Raw genomic sequence first — 20,774 nt, forward strand, 5'->3', positions numbered from 1 at the left:
AGAATCATTAACTAATAACTATTATAAGTTATACCACAACCAATGCACTTCAGAAATAAAGTCTATAAGCAGACTTTACCTAAACACAATAATAATATTTATAAACACCAAGGATTATAGTTGTATATAAAATATAATTGATTTTATTTCAACAGCTGCGTCCAAATGTTCTGGCGTCAAACAACACAAATCTCATAACATGTAAACTGACACTTTGTATTTTAGGTTTACATAACGTAAACATTGTTAAACGTTTAAAATATTTAAACCACAACGGTCGTAAATTAGATTCTTAAGACACAAATGAACAATGTTGAACTGTCCAATTATTAATTATTCTCCCCTTCTATATTTTCTATATTCTTTGAAAAATAAAAAAGTGTAAACTGTGAATTTAAACATTCAGTACTCAAAATGGATTACCGACAACCACAAGCGTGTCTGCAAGTGTCTGACTCATTGAATTTTGGAATCGATAGAATACTGAATATTAAAACTGACTTGGGTAAATATTGAATGTAATGAATGTATCATTAATACATAACTTTAACATTAATATTATGAAAAAGGTCTAAATTTAGTGTTTAGAAGTTTATATATTCAACTCGAATTGTCGAATTTAATGTTCCTATCAATCGTATCCAGTGCTATTGGCTATTTAGATTTTATTTACCTTTTAGATTAGTTTATAAGTAAAATAATAGAAATTTAAAATATATTTTGGAATCATAAAGAAGTAGGTAATGAAAAAAATATTAAAAAAAAAGCGAAAAAATAAGATTTATGTGCAAAAAACACTTATTCATTGCTAATACTTTAAAGTTTAAACAATATACATTTTTCGTACCTATGAACAACATAAATGGTTTAACCAATATTTTTACAACTTTTAAATTGTAACAAGTTTATATATTATTTTGTATAATATAGGTATTTAAAATACATAAAATAATTAATTATACCCATAAACACATATTCCTAATTTGTGATCGGGATATTCGTGCACATTATAAGAAGCCAAGCAGGTACTTATATGCTCATGAGTCATGACGCTAACGTATTAATTTTATAATAGATCGATCGGCGAATAAAAAAGGAAAGTTTACCGGTAGAGCTGTGTTTACAGTCACGCAAAAAAATTGGTTAGAATACTATTTTCAAATGGAAAAATACATTACCAAACAGAACAGAAAGATACTGGCTTCCAGTCTTGAACTTACGGACTTACAGGTTAGTTTATATCCTACACCATTAGGTATTAACATAATATAATTATATTTGTTTAAGCCCATAAGAGAGATAATTTATAATTATAATTAGTGATAGTGTCGGTGAGCCTTTCGCGCCACCACGTTAGCTATATAAAATATTGAAATATCTATCTATATCTATATCCGTTCTAAACTCAAGTCATATTATTGAATAGCTGGACAGCGGACATACACACATTTACAACATATATATGCTTTATTTTTGTAATTTATTGTCATTGTGAATTGTATAATATGCTAATTGCTAATTACTCAACGACGCGTTATTGAGTTACCATTTGTTATTAGAGTTATCTTTATCGATTATTTTAAGTCTATATACACATACACAAGATACATATATATTATATATACATTTATACACTAGACATCTATTACACAACACGCATTATACATAGCTCAACTGCTCAACAGTATTTTCCCGGTGATTACGACCACTGCTGTTGGAGCTATTTTACCTTATACCACTACACACCTAGCTATTTCAGCATATTTTTCAGTCTTATAGTAGTACGCAAGTTATAGTTGGTGTCCGTGTGCGCGTTTTATTATATTATACATATATATGCTCCCATCCCATACAATATATTGGTTTATATTATTTTTAATTGTTATTTATAGGTAAAAGTGTGGTTTCAGAATAGAAGGATGAAATGGCGACATTCTACGGCTGAACCATCTTCAAGAAAATAGAACTACAAAAAATTCGTGTTACTTTTCATTTAATCGTAAATAAATACAAGTATAGGTATACGATATTATGTATACCTACGTTATAATTCATTAAAAAATAAATTTTATATAAAATATTTATATTATATTATAGTTTAGTGCACGTCCGTTTATTATATGCTATAGTACCTAATTACTACGAGCTACGAGTGACCTTCTTAAAATATACTATTATAATGTATTCGTCCTTATAACCTAATTATGTTCAATAATAAAACTATGACATATTATACAATTGTATGTAAAAAAAAAATTTATAATACGCTATTTACCTAATATTGTTAATGTTATTGTTTTACTTTCGCAACAATACGCTAGCAATATATTATGACACACGTCAATCAATAATATAATATATTTTATATATATATGTATACAATATTATATGTCGATAATGGGCAATGTTCAATATTAAATAATATCGTCAGAAATTAAGAATAACGCACACGCGTTTGAAAACATCAAACCTTATTATGGTGAGGAACTTATACATTAATAAACATAATATTATTAGCAACTACACATATATACCTAATTATACCATGCGAGACTGTCCGTATATATCGTTTTACTTCTTGATCGAATTCAATTCGTCAGCACCGTTGCCAAACTGCTTTTCGAGAACGTACGACGGTGACGGCACCCTGTACCCGAACGGCAATATGTCCAAACTCTGGACGTGGGCCTTGACCACGGTGCCGGTCGGGAATCCACCGAAAGTATTCGAGCCGCCGTCGTCTTTGGGTTTCTGATAGTCGGTGCCGCCGTACTGGCCATACTTGTCGTCCACCACTATCGGCCGGGACGGTTGGCCGTACGACGTGTCTGGTGGCCCGATTGGCCTGCCGGTAGACGACTGCTGTTGCAGCAGGCCGTACGCCCCAGTCGTCGACTGGCCATAAGAAGACAACGCTGTGTCAACCGGCATCGCGTGGTACCCACCTTTCTTCGGTGGAATGTGTTGTTCCCTTCGCTTGTCGAATTTTTCGAACGACTGGAAGAACGACTCTTCGTCCTTGTTTTTGTACGTGGTGGGCCATTTCTTGGGCGGCAGCGCGGGATCATCCTCCGGGAACGCCGAACCGAGCGGAAGCGTGCTGTCCGGTGACAGAAATTCGTCGGACAGGCCGCTGCCACCACCACCGCCACTAAAGCCACCGCCACTAAAGCCTTTAACGGGTGACTCGGGCCGCCGGCGGTCCGGAAGCGGCGTGGATGTGCTGGCTGCGGGCCCGAACAGGTCCTGTGGCTCGAAAGCGATTGGCGACAGCGGTGTGGACGATGACGAGATTAACGACAACGGGGGCAACGCGGAGGGCGTCACGGGCACCACCAAGCCACCGCCACCGATGCCACCGATCCCGCCGACAACAACACTGCTGCCCGGCAACGATGGGGCCGCGGCTGCGCCGCCGGCCGCAGCGTTGTTGACTACACGGTACCCGATGTTGGGTCCGGCCACATACTGCACCGTCCGCTGCACGCCCTTGTCGTCCACATAAGTATACGAGCCCTGCACGCGGCCATTGGAGTCGCTCACCTCGGACCGCCGCTGGTCCGGCCCGGATGCAGTGAATCCATACGAGCCGTCTTTGCCCAGAACGACGGACGAATGACCGCGTGGGCGACCGCCGGGTTTGCCAGGCGGGCCGCTGTAAAACACACCTCCATACGTGTCTGAATCTGGGTGCGCTGATTTGACGTGAAATCCGGTACCGGCTCCCGCCTCGTACTGCACATCGTGTCTCTTGCCTGAAAAAAGCACGAACAGTTTTAATACAAAAAAAAACTGGAATTGCTGAAGCCCTTATTTTTGCAGTTAGTTAAAAAAAAAATCATACATAATGAGAGTACTATTTTAAAATACTGCGAGGTTGTTAATGACCTACAAGCCCACCTCAAATTGTGCCTATGACGAACACTTGTATAAAATTGAATTTTACCAAAGATTGTGTAACGGACATGGGTCGGGACGGATTACGGTATGGACCAATTTTGTTCAAGTATGTTATGATAAAACGATTTAAAAGAAGTTGAGTAAGATTGATTTTAATTAAATACTAAAAATTTAATAAAGTTTAGAATATTTTAGTTATAAAATTTAAGTTGAAAATGAATGAAAGTATACACATTTTATTGATGATATACCAATAGGCATAACAATAACATTATATACCATCGTCTAACATAACAAATATTTTATTCCATAGCGGTTATTATAATTTTCCAAGCTTAGACTAAAATTAAAAATGTATGGAAATAATAGGTGCTAAATTAATATAACATTTAGCATGGCAACAATGTTATAACTTAATAGTAATCATTCACAAGCGTCTTGATTATTAAAGGATAACAAAAAAATATTTGTTTTGAATCTTTTCAAACCCCTGAGTTCCGATTAATGTTTAGTGAGCTATATCGTGTAATAAAATGACATTATTTTCACACGAGTATAATAGAATATTATTTACGATAGGTATATAATATATATACGTAAGATGTACACTTACCGACATCGTCTAAGTACGAATATACACCTTCGACGTGGCCTCTGGAATCGGCGGTTTCGGATTTCGATTGTGTGGGCGTCCGAACGGTGAACTTGTAGCTCGGGTCTTCGTTTGGGTCGTAGTATCGGTCATAGGCCGGGTCGTATTTGGACGAATCAGTCGGCACAGGTGGGTTATAAGGCAAACGGACTTGCGACAGATCTGTTTGCCTAGCAATATCCGGCCCACGGGCACGGAAACCACGGGGACCGGACGAATACGACGTTTGCACGATTCGTCCAGTTTCAGGACTTCTGGAGCCAAACCTACGCGTGTAATCAAATCAGCATAACATGAGTACACATCAAAACGAAAAATATATTAGTTGTCTTTTATATGAATATTAAATACTATGCATTTTAAACTACTGTCGGGAGCGATTTTATTATGACTATATACGCTTTGACCTTATAAAATCATAATAATTATTCTGCAGCTGAAAGTGCGGAAATGTAATTGTTGCGTTTTACTGAGTTAGTATATAATTTCCTGTATAGCATACAAATAATCAAACGCGTGTGCGTATTATAATAAATTAAAATCCATCTGTGTTAGTACACATACATACACAAACATATAGAGGTAAGTATTAAGTACCTTCCGGACACGACGTTGTCCTTATTGGCGGCGGCCGAGTGGAACTGATTTCTGTCGGCGTACCGGAACGCATACGATCCGTCCGACGACCTGTCAGCGAAATCGCCTTCCGTGGGTGCCTGCCGTTTTTCTACGGCCGCACGGCGCCCGACTTTTCCTGGCGCTGATGCTGCTACCATTGAAAATGCCACCGACATTGCTATCAATGACCACCGAACTGATAGCGCCATGACAATGAAACTGAAAAATCGAAGAATATTAGAATATAGACATTAATTAGCCAACCGCATCAGTGTTCCTGTGACTTGTTAATATGAATATTAATTTTAGTAATACGATTTAGAATGCTCATTTATAATTTTTTTTCGACATCACAAAATCTAATCATTTTTATGGAACGATTGAGTACGTGTAGTGCTGGATAGGCAAGGTATAGATACTAGCTTATCAAGTTTTAGGATTTCTAACGTTTGATTACAGTTATACTATACAGCTACTGTATGATGGAACTATGGAATTTAATTCAAATATTTTCTACTAATGTTTGTACTTATTTATTATCACCATAAAAAAAAATTGCGACAAAGCATTTATAACTAGCCCATATTTTAAGCGGCCAAATGAAATTTCCTTGATAGCTTACCGACCTAATTCGAACCTGAGAAAATGGTATATGATACTAGTCCAGATAAATTAACGAAAATCAACTTCGAAATAAATGTTATAAAAAGTTTGATATCCTAAGAAAGTGGTTTAAATTATTTTACGGTCTATGATTTTTAAGCCATAAAAGATAAAAATGTCAAAGATGTGGTTTTAGAGTTCATTAACTATAAAGTAAAAAAAAATATTGCCGAAAAGATTAAGATAGAATAAGAAACATTAAAAATAAAAATAATTCAGTTAATTTATTAAAATATATTTTGGTTAACGCTATCCAGGAATTGACAACTAAATAGTTTTATTTACTATTTATTTTGTTATTTACATTTTTTTTAATTCTTATAACCGGTTTAATAATTATAATATCAAATAACACCTACTATTTGGTACCCTAGACTCTAGGGCCTAGAGGTCTAGACAATATTCTTAAATTTAAATTTGACAGTAGGCAAATACAAATAATTTAACATAGTAAAATGGATTCTTCTTGACGTAATAGAATTTACCATGTGGTGCATTAGTAAGACGGAGTCAATACACGTAAGTACGACGTCCTCTTAAACGTTTTATGTCAAATATTAATTCCCAAAAATCACTCGATCGATGAATATATACATATATTATACCTACTTCTAGTCACGCATGTCATCCGATATTCTGCGCAATTGCGCGCCTCGCGTAACGGTTGCCCGCAGACGGAGGTGGTATATCACTATATTATATAATTTTACATACTATTATCATCATGTAGTAGCTCTACGATCATATAACATGTATATTTACTATAATGCACTATATTCTCTAATACAATGTATTAAATAGGTATATCTACTTATGTGCGTGATTTTCGGCTAGAAAACAATATATAATTAAGCATTCACTCGTTTTCCGGTTCGATTTGCATCGTGACAACAATATTGTCAATGACATTGTATTTTTTTTTATATAATATTATACGAAATATATACGATATTACAGCTTTATTACCAGACTTCGACTTGGATTAAAATAATCTATCTTCAAATCTTTCAATCGATTTCCGTTTTACTTCAATTAAAATACATAATATACAAATACAATTAAAATGATTCATTTTATGACTACGCTTTATAATAATTTTGGACATATTTTTGATATTATCACAAAAAATTAGAGACAGATTCGATAAATGCATAAAAACCGACGTAAATTCAATATCGATAAGATTGTTATTTATATCAAAAATATGTCCAAAAAAAAATAAAGAAAGCAAATTATAAAGGTAATCATTAAATAATTGGTATTTATAAGTATTTTATTTTAATATTTGTTTTAACATATTTGTAAAAAAAAAATACATACTTAAAACTTATCGTTTATATGCCATATTTCTACTAAACTGATTTATAACATAATTTACTTATTAATGTGTTAGACGTCTGTCTTTATGGTGGGTATATTGTAAATTTATAAAACTTAAATTGGTTTAAATATTTTAAATATCTGTATAATTTATGTATAGTTCAACTTATAGTTGTGTATCGGATAGGTATATATAGAGTAGATAGGTTAGTGTTTGTACGAGGACAAATAAATAAGCAATGATACACCCTGGCCTGACCGTATATGATATTATTATATGTAGTTCCACTAGTTCCAGTGAGTATAATACAACAACTACAATAATAATAATAACAATAACATATTTAAGATAGGTAGGAAAAAAAATTACATGAATCGTCGCAACGGTGACGGTCATCGCCCATTCACACGTTACATTATACAACATTACAACATACGTATTATATATTTATAATATCTAATTAGTAAGTATAATATAATAAATACGACTATACACTGTGTAAATGATATTGCTTTCAAATAAATTGGACGGTCGTCTTGGCCAGTCAATTCCGTGATTAATAAATAATATACATTTTATGTATTTGAATTTAAATAAGTATGTATTTGGGCAATAAAAAATAATAAGACCAAAATACTTAACTAATGTAATCGTTTGAGACGGCGCAATGTACATGCAATATAACAGCATCGAAGTGTTGTTGACATAGGTAGGTAATCGCGTGTTATTATATTATTTAATTCAGTAATTATAAGTTATAACTTATAAGTGTTATAACCTATGGGAAAATTTAAGAGAATATGATATGGCCAAGGATGTATTATATCTGAGAATTACTCTAATTATAACATAATATATTTATGATTTGCAACATTTTCTGTGAAAAATATACAATAAAAAAATGTATTGTATAACAATAATAAAAATTAAATTAATAAAAAATACAAATAGTTTTTTTTCAACACTGCACATGAAAACAAAATGTAACTTCAAAAAAAATAAAAACGATCAGTATTTTAAATTATAAACTGATTTTACGTATTTTTAGATGGAAACAATTGTAATATATAATCAATATTTAGTAAATAATAGTTATAAACTTATAAATATATTTCGATTTTAGTAAAGTAGGTATAGTAAACAATAAACATATAATGTAAAAGGGAATATAGGGATATTTAACATTATATAGAAACAATTAATAAAAAAAATAGGTATGTGGGTGGGTACTGCTCTAATGTACACTAGGTGTCGACTGGGTCACTATTTGAATTTGAATTAATTTATATATTATTGTATACGAAAAAAAATTCTGAGCGAAAACAGTCATCAGCCTAATTCACCAAGTGATATGTTTATTTAATATGACTATTAAAGTAATTCATTTTAATTTTAGTATTACAGTATTTAATTATAATAATATATATATATATGTATGCCATATTATATCCACTTAAATAACTCAAAAATTTAATAATGGTAACTGTAATACCGTAAAACAGTAAAAAAATATTTATAGTATCTATAAATAGATTAAAAAAATATTATTGCGTATGGTAGAATTCATGGTAATATAAATTATAATATACGTAAAAGTTTTAAATTCTCACGAATAATGTCTTTAAATTATATGAAAATAATAAGCGTAGGTATTTATAGTTTAAATGTTGTGTTTGGAACTTAAAATGTCTATAAAAAATAATTTACTTTAAGCATTTTTAAACCGGTAATAGTTAACATAAGATATTTTTTGATCCCTCATTTCTGTTAATGAATTTGGAAAATTTAATCGTATATTAATACTATTTGTTTGATTATATATTATATTACTTTTATTAACTGTTAAAAATAATGTATATTATTTATGGTGATTTATTTTTCTTGCAACAATTATATGGAGAAATGTAATAAGAAATTATCACAAAATCCAAATATATACCTTATATCAACTGTTCTAAAAATTAAAACATTTATAAATAATAAGCAGTAGTCAAAAAATTATTCTGCACAAATATTTTCGTTCGCCATTTAAAAAATAAAATATGAAACTTGATTTTAAATTTAAATTTTAAATACTGCGATGTTTTTTTTAAATTGTTCAATTATAGTTTTATAAGAAACTATGAGTTATTAACTTATAAAATATAAAAATTGACTGTGAATAGAAAATAGTGTACGAGCGTTAAATCATTATAATATACATATAAATGTTATGCCTAATGTTTATAGGTAATAAAATATATGTAAGATTAAATACTTACAAAAATGTTGAATGTTGAAATCCCAAAAAAAATGAGTCTATGTATACTTTTAAAATATTTCTAAACGATCCAGAGGTTTTGCCTGGTGCGCTGACTTATTTAGAATGCCGCCAAAACAAGTAGCCGGCGGTCTTTTCGTTCTATGCAGAATCGACGTATACATTTAAGGTCTTGTCTATTGCACCGTGAAGATGTTAAGAAGATACCACTGACGTCACGGTCAACAGGTGCCATTGGTATATTGTTAATTTCAATTTTTATATTCGAAATATTTACAAACAAAAATCACTTTGTTATCCATTGTTAAGCTCGTGGAATTCTAATTTATCCCATTGTATACATATATATATACTAATGTACTATATAAATAGAGTAATTTAATTTTTGACCTGAATTAACATTACGAAATCATTTAAATAGTTAATTGTTTGTATAATTATGAGTATATATTATATAATATATATATGCGTATACTGTATACTACACAAGATACAACTAAAATATAAGGACATATTACATAGATTTCTAAAATAACTGTATGTAAGAAGTAAAATATAATAAAATAAATCCGATATATTATGTAAAATATATAATTTTTGTGCGGATTTAATCTAAATCAAGATCATTTAATAAATATAAATTATGTTAAATTGTATTCATTAGGAGCTTGCTGTGTTTTTACATTTTTTACGAATCCATTTAAAACAGAAACACGGCCACAGTTTAAATATTTGTCTGTAAGATATTTTAAGTTTAGTCAGTAATTTCATCAGTCTTTAAAATTTAAAGTATATATAACTAATCGATCTTTAATAGCTATTTATTAAAAGTTTAGTGCCTATTATACTAGTCAGTGGCATGTAATATGGGATAGATAATTGATAAACTAAGTAACATAAGTTACTCAAGCAGGTAACGAAGTTACAACTTCCTTACCATACAAAGTTTAGTTGAGATAAAATATAATGAAGTGATTATTAGAAAACAATTTCGTAGAAGTACTCTAGAATACTAGTGCAAAAACTCCATCTACTAAATTAAATAATATACTATTAAATATATTGCGCTAACTATACTTTAATTATTTGAGTAATATTAATTTATTTTTATATATACATACAGTACAAACTATTGATATACTAGTAGTATCATTATAAGTGTATGCAGAATATTTTGTATATACGTGGTATTCAGGAATTTAAAAACAAATTTTAAATTTTAAATAAAAAAAATACAAAAATAGTTTTTTAGTGGTGGATTAATTAATCATATGATTTTGTACATCTTAAATTTTTATTAATCATCTATTCTATGATAATAGCTCGTGTATACTACTACTATAATTATCTCTTACCCATAGTGTAAAACAGCTGTATTATTTTTTTTATGATAAAAATGGAGAATAATGTTTTTCTTGTAGAAAAAAACATACCTAATTATTTTAAAATATGTTAGGAAAGCGAAATCTAACATTTATTATATTACAGGTACGCATGTACACGCCAATGAATATTATAGTAAAGTTGTAGTTAATAGTTATAAGTAACTCATGATTGTACATTTAATTACATTAAATTACAAAATTTAATGATTTATCTTCGTTTTTAAATGCTTATCTTCTAACTTCTTTTCCACTTAGTATAGTTATTAATGTATTGGATTTTTTGTTATTAACGAATTTACATTTAATAGATACGTAAACAAGATAATATATTTAGCATTATTATATTATTTTATAATTGAATGATGTACTAAGATTTTTTCATTAAATAAAATAATAAAATACGTATTATACTTATTAAATTACCTTGTATGTAACAATAGGTTTGTATAACAGTTAATCGCGCATTACCATTATATTATATTCGACTATCTACAACTAAATTAGCATATTTTTTTTAATATATTATTTAGCTACTTTACCAATTATAATTTTAAGCATTTATGAAATTCATTCATTCATTTTGGTTAGAACAACTGTGAACCGGATAACAGAGCACTTTTTTATCATGTATACTAACATATAGAAATACCAATACTAATACACGATAAAACTAATTTATTTTAGTTTAAATTTAAACAAGTATTAATGTATCTCAATATAAGTATTGGATTACAAATGAATATAATTATCATTTATCAAATTTCGATTTATTATAATAATTATATTCAAAAACGGCTTTAATAGCAGGTATTGTTGTAGTGGTCAACGATTTGAATGAATGATTAAGAGTTGTCAATCGTGAGGTTATCGGTTTATGAACGTATATTTCCAGGATGTCTTCTAACCACAAAATAAAATAAACGACCTTCAAAATAAAAACTTCATATTAAATAAAATTAATATTTTAACTTATATCTAAATTTACGGTATTTTGTGTAATATTATAAGATAAGATAATAACAATTAACTAAGTATTCTATTTTATAAAAATAAGTTTAACAAACAATTTGACTAAAATTTATTTTTTTGGTAATTAAACACAGCTGCAATAATTAATTTGAATTTAAATAAAATAAGACTATATTAATTAATTACAATTTAAAAATAGTTGGTTATGTACAGTGGTATATATAAAATACAGTAAAAAAAAAATATTTAAACTTGACGTTGGCTTAAGTTATTCAACTTATTTTCGACTCCGCAGTTCTAAAATAATAATGAATAATTATATTATATTACTTATTATAACTATATTAATAAGTATTAATATAGTTTTAAGTTGTTTTTTTTTTTTTACTACGTACTTCTTCAATTTTTTCACTGACGCATTCAAACATTTCATAAGCAAGATCACACGTTTGTCCGTCATCTAAAATCAAAAATAATAATAATAATACCCTAATACTGTGTGAATGTCAAAGTTTTATTAATCCATAAATATGTGTAGTATGTTAGACCAATCTCTATTATTTACGTATTAAAATTGTAGTTACCTTATTAAATATTTGATTTAGTTATTTCTACCAGTTCACAATATTTTAAAAATAATGTGAAAGACGATAAAAAATAAAACAACATATATTTATTTATGTGCCTAAAATTGTTAAAAATTGTTTTTAATCATAATGTAATTTTAAATTCCGAAACGTAAAATTAATATTACGAAAAAAAGTTATTTTGTAACAAGGAACAACGTTTCAAGGTTACTATTACTTTCTCTGTTTTACATTTATAATAAAATAAATATGTAAGATACATTTTTATAATTTAAATACTGAATAACATATTAATCGTTGTATATAATTTCAGTTTAATCGCCTTAAAATTTAATAATTGTTCATGTTTATAAATTTATAATAGGCATTTGATTTGTTAAAGGGAATAGAATGTATTATAGGCTGTATTATATACTATTTATTAGCTGTATATTATTATGACTATTCTAATAATAGGTATTTACATTTTTTATTATAATTTAAAATCAACATGAATTGTACATTTGTACAATGTCTTACTGTTTATTATCATATTTGTATTTGGTTTAAAAATAGAAAATACTATTTAATTTCTAGTTTGGAAACTAGATAAAATCTCAATCATTATTTGCCTTGTTTTTAATTAATTAAATTGTTTTTTATTATTGTTGCGTATATGTTATTAATACAACTTATTGCAACTGTTAATTATAACTTTACAAGGCAATATACAGACTTATACTTATATTGGTATATACAATATACAATATATTATTTATTAAGTTTCGTAAATGTTTGTTACCAAAACTTTTTGAGGGCTGTTGCTGTTTAAGCTGTTGTGCGATGGAAATACAATGCCTAACTGCGGATAATGTAGCCATGTAGTAGTTTCTGTCCTGGACTCCTTCATTGTACAGTTTCATCAAACCTTCGACTACCGGAAAGCCGGTTTCATCAACCTAAATTAATTATATCGTATATAGTATAATATTATATAGACCAAAAATCATATGATTCATTCTGTTTCAGTATAAGATGAACGCAACAAATATAGGTATAGTTACTAGGTATATAAAAATATTATACTCAACTGCTTTCACTTTCTTATAGACGCACTGGAGCAAACACTGAAAACAATAATAATTACTATTATAGAAGAGTCGTAATACAATTTATACGTTTATGTGCAGTAATATGCAATGAGATATATTTTGTTTTATTATTGAATGACCAAGACCGTTTGGAACAGGTTTCAGTTATGCAACAAGTGAATGTTTTTTTTTAATAGCTCACTTATACTCACTTTTAAGATTAGGTATACTACAGAAGCTACTGCGGGCGGGTATAAAGCGGCTTTTATAATTATACTTATAAAAGTATATACAACATATTTTAACGGGTGCAATTTGCTTCCGGTTCTATCTTATTGTGTAATATGATAAATTTCGAAATTGTATTTTTTATTTATTTATATATATATATATATTATATTTATAATATTTAGATGTTTATGTCAGTGGTGCACTGTAAGTTATAAAAATGTAATGATTTTTATAATTGTTATGATAATAATAATACTAACTTAAATTATAATGAATAAAACATAAAAGCAAAAAGTTGGTATTTAGTTATTAATATGTAGTAAAATATTAATAGAATATTAAATATAGAATACGTTAAGAAGCTGTAATCATTGCTAAAAATTAGTTTAAATATATTATTGTTATTATATATTTCTACATTAGAGATTAGTATTGTCTTTGGAAATAAAAAATTCAAAAAGTTATACAATGTATCTCTTATATCTATAATAGCTAAGATTTAAATTAAACGCAGTTTGTATCTACAAATAAGTATTTTCCAGGTCGTGGCATTCCTAGTAGTTTCTAAAAGATTTTAATAAAATAATATGTAAAAAAAGTATTTTAGTTAACCTCCGTTCTTAGAATGATATTGAACAATTTTAAGATAACTAAAGCCTCACGACTTTTTATTATTTTAAACTGTGACGGTTGTCTATTTTTTTGAACATTATTTTTATAGAATAAAAAATTATTTACAAGTTATTGTATTATTGAAATAAAATAAAATAAGCAATATGAAAAATATATTATACAAAGTGAATTGTTTAACAGTAAAAAACTAAGAACTCAATATCTAAAAAAGTTTAAACATTATTAAAAGTATATATTTTTGATATAGTGTCTATTTTTATGGATACCTTATCCAATAAAATTATCTTTCCAAGTATTTTAAACGTACATATTACTTTGGAAATATATTTTTCTTGATAAAAAAATGATATAAATATTTATATGCATACATTTGTTTGAAGACATTACAAAACAATTTTTTTTAAATAGAAGTTATTTATCTTACAACTTTCATCGTCATAATTTATAAGAACTTTATATTTTCGAATGACGGCATACATTTTAAATTTCATATTCTTAAGAAGGATGTTTTTGAGAATTGAAATTAAAAATAAAATAAAATCAGTAAAAATCAAATTTTGAACAAATAGTTAATTGTTTTAAGTATGAAAAATGAGCGAAAAAAATTGACCAACATTTTTAGGGTACTATCCTGTGCCATACCACTCCGTTCCTCTGAGCTTTAATTGCTTATCTACTTATTCTACTTAATACTCATAACTAAGTTTTTTATAAAATGTTATTTTGTAATGACTTAAGAATCTATATAAAATTCATTTTTTATTTTTTGAGATAATGAATGTTAACTATAAAAAAAAATCGTCATGTATAACTTTTATGTACTTAATATGTATCATTGTTTTGTTATAATGTTTGACTAAATATAATAATAAGTATTAACTAATTAATAATTTTAATTAATAGTCTTTAAACAACCAATTATAATGGAAAAATTATTTTTAATACACTGAATTTATTTAAGTTGAAACTTAAGATGAATAGTAGGTTTATATTTATAGACAATTTTTTACAAACATTTAACTTATAATTTATAATTTTTTTGAAGTATTAAAAAATATTCATTATTTTATAATATAAATACCCATTAATAATTAAGAACACAATAAATATATCTTATGAATTTGTGATATTAATTTATTAAGTAATAATGTATTTTCATACGTGAAATTTTATAATATTTACTACCAGTAATCTATTGGAGGAGTATTATAGTTTATATTATAATTTAACTAAAAAAAATAAAACATGGTTGGCTTACCCCCGCGACTCTACGTTCTTCGTTTGACAAATCTTCATCAGCGTCCCTTTTTGATCTACTATAGCTTGCAGGTGTATTTTGTTCCAAAGTGCCATCATTAAGGATATCTAAAGCTTCTGTAAATTATAATAGTATTTATTTATTAAAATAAATTTAATTAATGAACATAATTTTTTTAATTTTACCTTGAAGTAATGCGGATTTGATTTCTTCTTGGCAAATATTAATTATTATTTCAAGATTTAAAGGTGCTTTATCGGGAGCTCTACACTTTCCTGATAACTTTGCATGAATAAATATATTTTAGTTAATGAACAGAGGTTTAATAGTGATATAAAGTACGATAAATAATTATGAAAATACTTACTTCTTGTTTTTGAGAATAAATTTCGTGTAATCCAAATCCAAAAAGTAGGAAAACCATCAGAGAATAATTTCCGCGCATGTTTAATTTAAATTAAATACAATAAATAATATATTATATCTTATATTTTTGTATTTGATATTATTGTCCTTATAATTTCCTCGCGAGAAAAATGAACGTTGTGTTTTGAGTTGTTGCTGTTTTCAAATACGAAATTCAAATAAGACTTCTGGTACGCACACACGACTACTTTCTTTGTAGCGAGTGCAAGCGTGAGTGGCTTTATATTAATTATGTCACTGGTCTCAGTGTACGTGTGTAAGTATGTTCATCATTATGAAAAACCGGTACCAGAAAACTCTAGCTAACCACAATCCATAACGAGATCATTGTGTATAGATATACAAACTATGTATATGTGCTAACCATAAATTCAGGTTATTTTGATTGGGTCATCATATTATGTTATCCACACGTGACTATATGCATATTTATTAGTTAATTATCAGTGTCCATTAATGGTTAGAACTTATAAAACACGTCCGATATGTATTTAATTATTATATATAAAAAAAAATAAAACAAAAAATATGTGTCCAAAAAGTTGAACTCATAACATGTTATAATCTTCACGAAATACAACTATTTTTTAAAAATTTATTTGGATTTAAGAAAATCATTGTTCATACTTATTACTTATATATACATAATATTTGTATATTTTTATACTATCATGCATAATTAAATAAGTATATAATATATTAAAAAAGTTACATTATATTTTATAATATACGATTAAACAAGACATACCTTTTAATGTGTGAAACACAGGTCCAATACGATAGCAAAATAGGCAGCCTCTAGCGTGACACTAGTTTAGGAACGGTACACTTGAATGAACCAATTATTGTATTATCTATATATTAAAATATTTTGATATGTATTTCATTTTATTTTATTTTTTGTTAATAAATATACAATCTATAAAAGTTTATTTACAAAAATAATATACGTTAAAATACAATGACATGAGTGACAAATCTCTGTGGTCGCCGTTTATAGCTGATTTTTTAAATTAATTGTATTTTTCTTATTTTTTTTTTAATTATTAAGGTTAAGAATTCAGGTCACAACACCATCTTCTTTTAAACGTCGTTGGAGATTTACAAGTGTCGAGTCAGAGTTGAATGCAGAAATTAGATTTGGATGAATTTATAACAGTAAACAAACACTTTTGTATATAATTGAGGACATATCAGAGACTGTTTTTAAATGGGGCGGCTCCCTATTCGACCAAAATATACCCTTCCCTTTTCGGCTACTGTCACTTTTCGGCCAAAACTTACTATTTACTTTTTCGCCAGCACAGCTTTAACAACTTATGAGTTATGATTATATCCAAAAATGGGATTTTTTTTAAAAATTATTACCTATCTAATACTTTATGAAAATATGATAAAATAAAACAATATAAAATAACAAAATGTTATAATATAATACATTATTCGAATACAAATATAATAATAATAAAATATGCATTCAGAAGTTTTATTTTTTATAATTATATGATATTTGTTTGACAAATTTGTAACGACATATTTGATTATTTTTATAGTCTTCAATGTAAGCTTCATTTCGTTGATTTTAGGTTAATACCTATTTAGTTAATATAGTTATATCAATTAATAAAGAATTATAATTAATACCTTATTAATTTTTATTCGAACAATGTATTATATTATAACATTTTGTTATTTTATATTATTTTATTTTATCATATTTTCATAAAGTATTAGGTAGGTAATAATTTAAAAAAAAAAATCACAGTTTTGGATATAATCATAACTCATAAGTTGTTAAAACTGTGCTGGCCGAAAATGAACAGTGGCCGAAAAGTAAACAGTAAGTTTTGGCCGAAAAGTGACACTGGCCGAAAAGGAAAAGGTACATTTTGGCCGAAAACGGTGACGCCCTTTAAATGAAGGTCTGTATATGAAGTGTATGATTCGAGATAAACTAAGGGTTCTTGTTATCATGTGCAAAGTGATCGATTTGAATCTTGGTATTTTATTTACATTTGATAATTAGCCACACCCTTTAACTGGATGCCATAGGTCCAGATAGATACAATAAGACTGAGTATATGGAGTGAATAACCTAGCGAATATATAGCGATTTTCTTCTAATATTTAAAGCAGTACCAATGGGCAATGATTATAAATACAGTGAAACCTCTGAATAGCGGACACTCTCGGTCACCAACATTTTTTCCGTTATTCGGAGGTGTCCGTTATTCAGAGGGGATACATTTTTGAAATTTATTTGTATAACAATGTATACTATGTATGTATGCAGGCATCTATGTATGTATAATGTTATTAGTTTATTACTTATTATTTATTGTAAATTATTACATTTTTATATTTTTACAAATTATTATTAATTATTATTATTTAAAGTATATTTTTACAATCAAAATCAAAATTATGTACATGTGTTATTAAATTATTTTAATTTGAAAAAATCGGTGAGCTTTGTCTGTTTATAATTACACCATCTCTGTCAAGGGCATATTTGAGTTGAATCCATGAGAGGGAGGGGGAAATTAATTTTCTTCTATACAAACTAAAAATAATTTACAGTTGATTACCTAAATAGGCATAAAATACTTTTAATCTTAAGTATTAATAGTATTATGATATATTGATATCAATACAATTTATAACCTTTATCAAATAGAACATTTTTTAAATAAATTATTATTCCCCTTCGCCCCCCCCCCCCGCAAATACGCCCTTGGCTCTGTGCAATCTCATTAGTATAATATCATTCGCTAATGTTACAGTAGAAGTAAAAATAGAACTTCTCTTTACCTCTATTGATGAAATAAAATGACTTACACTATTTACAGCAGACAAAGCATCATGTAAACTTTGTAAATTTTGTTATCGTAATTACATTATTATTACAAGAATACATATATGAACGTATTATTTTCAAATAAAAATTAGGGATTTACCATTATTTTATAAACTCCCTAATAATGTCCGTTATTCGGAAAATCCGCTATTCGGAGATTTTCCTATTGAAAAGTAGTGAAAATGTCCCCGTTCCCCCAAAAAGTCCGCTATTGGGAGGTGTCCGTTAGTGGAGGTTTCACTGTATTAGTATTGTAACGTTTGATGATTTTTCATTATTGATTTTAATTTTCCATTTATAAAATACCACCTATTCAACCAGTAAACATGTTTCCTTCTTTATTTTTTTTTCCTGAGAAGAGGAGGTGTTTGATGGAAATTGGAACTAGTTAAAATTTTGAGGGACTCAAAAGTAAAAATTCTCAATACCTATCGTAATAATTGGGAAAAATAAAAATATTTTTTTAGTTTTTTTTCTGTAACTATCAATAAAAACATATTTGATTGGTCAAAATTCTTGAAAATTTAATATAAGATAACGCGTAAGCTGTTTTATATTTGTATACAATTATTAAAAATATATAAGCATATTTTTTTTATATACATTTAAAGTTAAAATTCTTACAAAATCCCAAGAATTAAAAAAGTGCAAGTATTTCGCAGTAAATAATTTATAAAATCTTTAATTTTTATAGGTAAGGTTTGAATATTATGTAATATAATATTCCAAAATATATTTTATGCTGAAACTAAAAAATATAAAAATATAAAATCACAAATATTTTTTATAGATAGGTATTGTTAGATAAATATTTTTTGTCCCTATAATTCTTAAAACTTTGTTACGATCTATTTAGAAAAAATTTAATTGGCGCATTTATATTATGGAATTTTTATAATCAAGTTGTAATATTATTAAAACATTGAATTACCTACATCAAACGTTTTGAGTTTTTTTACATAGAAACTCGAAAATTTGTTTTGAATGTTTTGATTTAACATTATATCAGTCATTTAAACAATCTAATTTAAATTTAATTTAGAGTTAACCTTCATTTGAAGACTCGTATAGTCGTATGTAGGACGTAGGTAAATTAAATACTTATTCAAACGGTAATTGAAAATTTGGCATAATGTAACAATACTAAAATTAATTGATAACGACAGAAATTTTGAGTGGATATAAAGTTATTCATTTTAAGTCTCAGCAATCGTGATTAGACAATAAATAACGTCACAGATAGATATGCATACAAATATTTAGTGGTCATTTAAAAAATTGAATCATTATTTAATAATAATATACGACGCTCATATAATCAATTTTATAAAGATAATTTCTAATTTTATGCTAGTTAAACATTGTGTTAATAGTATAATAATAACATTAATTGTAATGCTTATATTTTATATGACATATGTATATATTATATGTAATATATGTACGAATAGAGGCATCAACAACGATAAAATATTTTAATTATGTATTTTTTATCACGATATTTTTTTTTAGCATGTCTTGTGGAATATATGGAGGAAAATTATAAAAAACATTAAAAACTTCCTTCTTCATAGATATGAATTGTTCAGTCATTATTACGGCACTCATCGTTCTTAACTATTATAAGTTATAACCATTAACTCGGTTCTCAAATGTTTTGATAGTTCTGATTATTTTTAAATATAAATATATGTTTACTTAAATTAGAGGTGGTCAAACCGGGGGGATAAATGAGGGTGATTGATAGCCCATGACTTTTTTTCTTTAATATTTATAACAATTAAATGTATGTATATTGTACTATAATGTTAATGTATTAAATTTTGTTTTATTCTTTTCTCAAAACAACGCTTATACATTTAATTATTTTCTAGATTCTAGACTCATTTTAGGAACAAGACTGTTATTATTATTAATATTTAGTTGCTTATAAAAAATATACGG

At 27.6% G+C, this 20,774-nt stretch overlaps 3 protein-coding genes across 3 annotated transcripts; 1 reads left to right on the forward strand and 2 right to left on the reverse strand.

The window, feature by feature from the left end:
• The first annotated feature begins 280 nt into the window (after window positions 1-280).
• On the forward strand, window positions 281-2,281 carry LOC132922174 (homeobox protein H2.0-like). Its single transcript, XM_060985538.1, has 3 exons — window positions 281-505; window positions 1,076-1,230; window positions 1,893-2,281. The coding sequence occupies exons 1-3, from the start codon at window positions 415-417 to the stop codon at window positions 1,962-1,964; spliced, it is 318 nt and encodes a 105-aa protein (XP_060841521.1). The 5' UTR covers window positions 281-414; the 3' UTR covers window positions 1,965-2,281.
• Window positions 1,977-9,571, reverse strand: LOC132922173 (uncharacterized). Its single transcript, XM_060985536.1, has 4 exons — window positions 9,416-9,571; window positions 5,150-5,389; window positions 4,514-4,818; window positions 1,977-3,755 (listed from the first exon to the last, which is right to left on the reverse strand). Exons 2-4 carry the CDS (start codon window positions 5,377-5,379, stop codon window positions 2,572-2,574), a joined length of 1,719 nt encoding a protein of 572 aa, XP_060841519.1. The 5' UTR covers window positions 5,380-5,389; window positions 9,416-9,571; the 3' UTR covers window positions 1,977-2,571.
• A 2,154-nt stretch (window positions 9,572-11,725) lies between these two features.
• On the reverse strand, window positions 11,726-16,192 carry LOC132922404 (general odorant-binding protein 70). The gene is made up of 7 exons (XM_060985905.1): window positions 15,915-16,192; window positions 15,733-15,829; window positions 15,548-15,663; window positions 13,426-13,461; window positions 13,137-13,293; window positions 12,164-12,228; window positions 11,726-12,065 (listed from the first exon to the last, which is right to left on the reverse strand). The coding sequence occupies exons 1-7, from the start codon at window positions 15,990-15,992 to the stop codon at window positions 12,015-12,017; spliced, it is 600 nt and encodes a 199-aa protein (XP_060841888.1). The 5' UTR covers window positions 15,993-16,192; the 3' UTR covers window positions 11,726-12,014.
• Between the last annotated feature and the right edge of the window lie 4,582 nt (window positions 16,193-20,774).

This window comes from Rhopalosiphum padi, chromosome 2 (genome assembly GCF_020882245.1).
Source record: "Rhopalosiphum padi isolate XX-2018 chromosome 2, ASM2088224v1, whole genome shotgun sequence".
NCBI classification, from domain to species: Eukaryota; Metazoa; Arthropoda; class Insecta; order Hemiptera; family Aphididae; genus Rhopalosiphum; species Rhopalosiphum padi.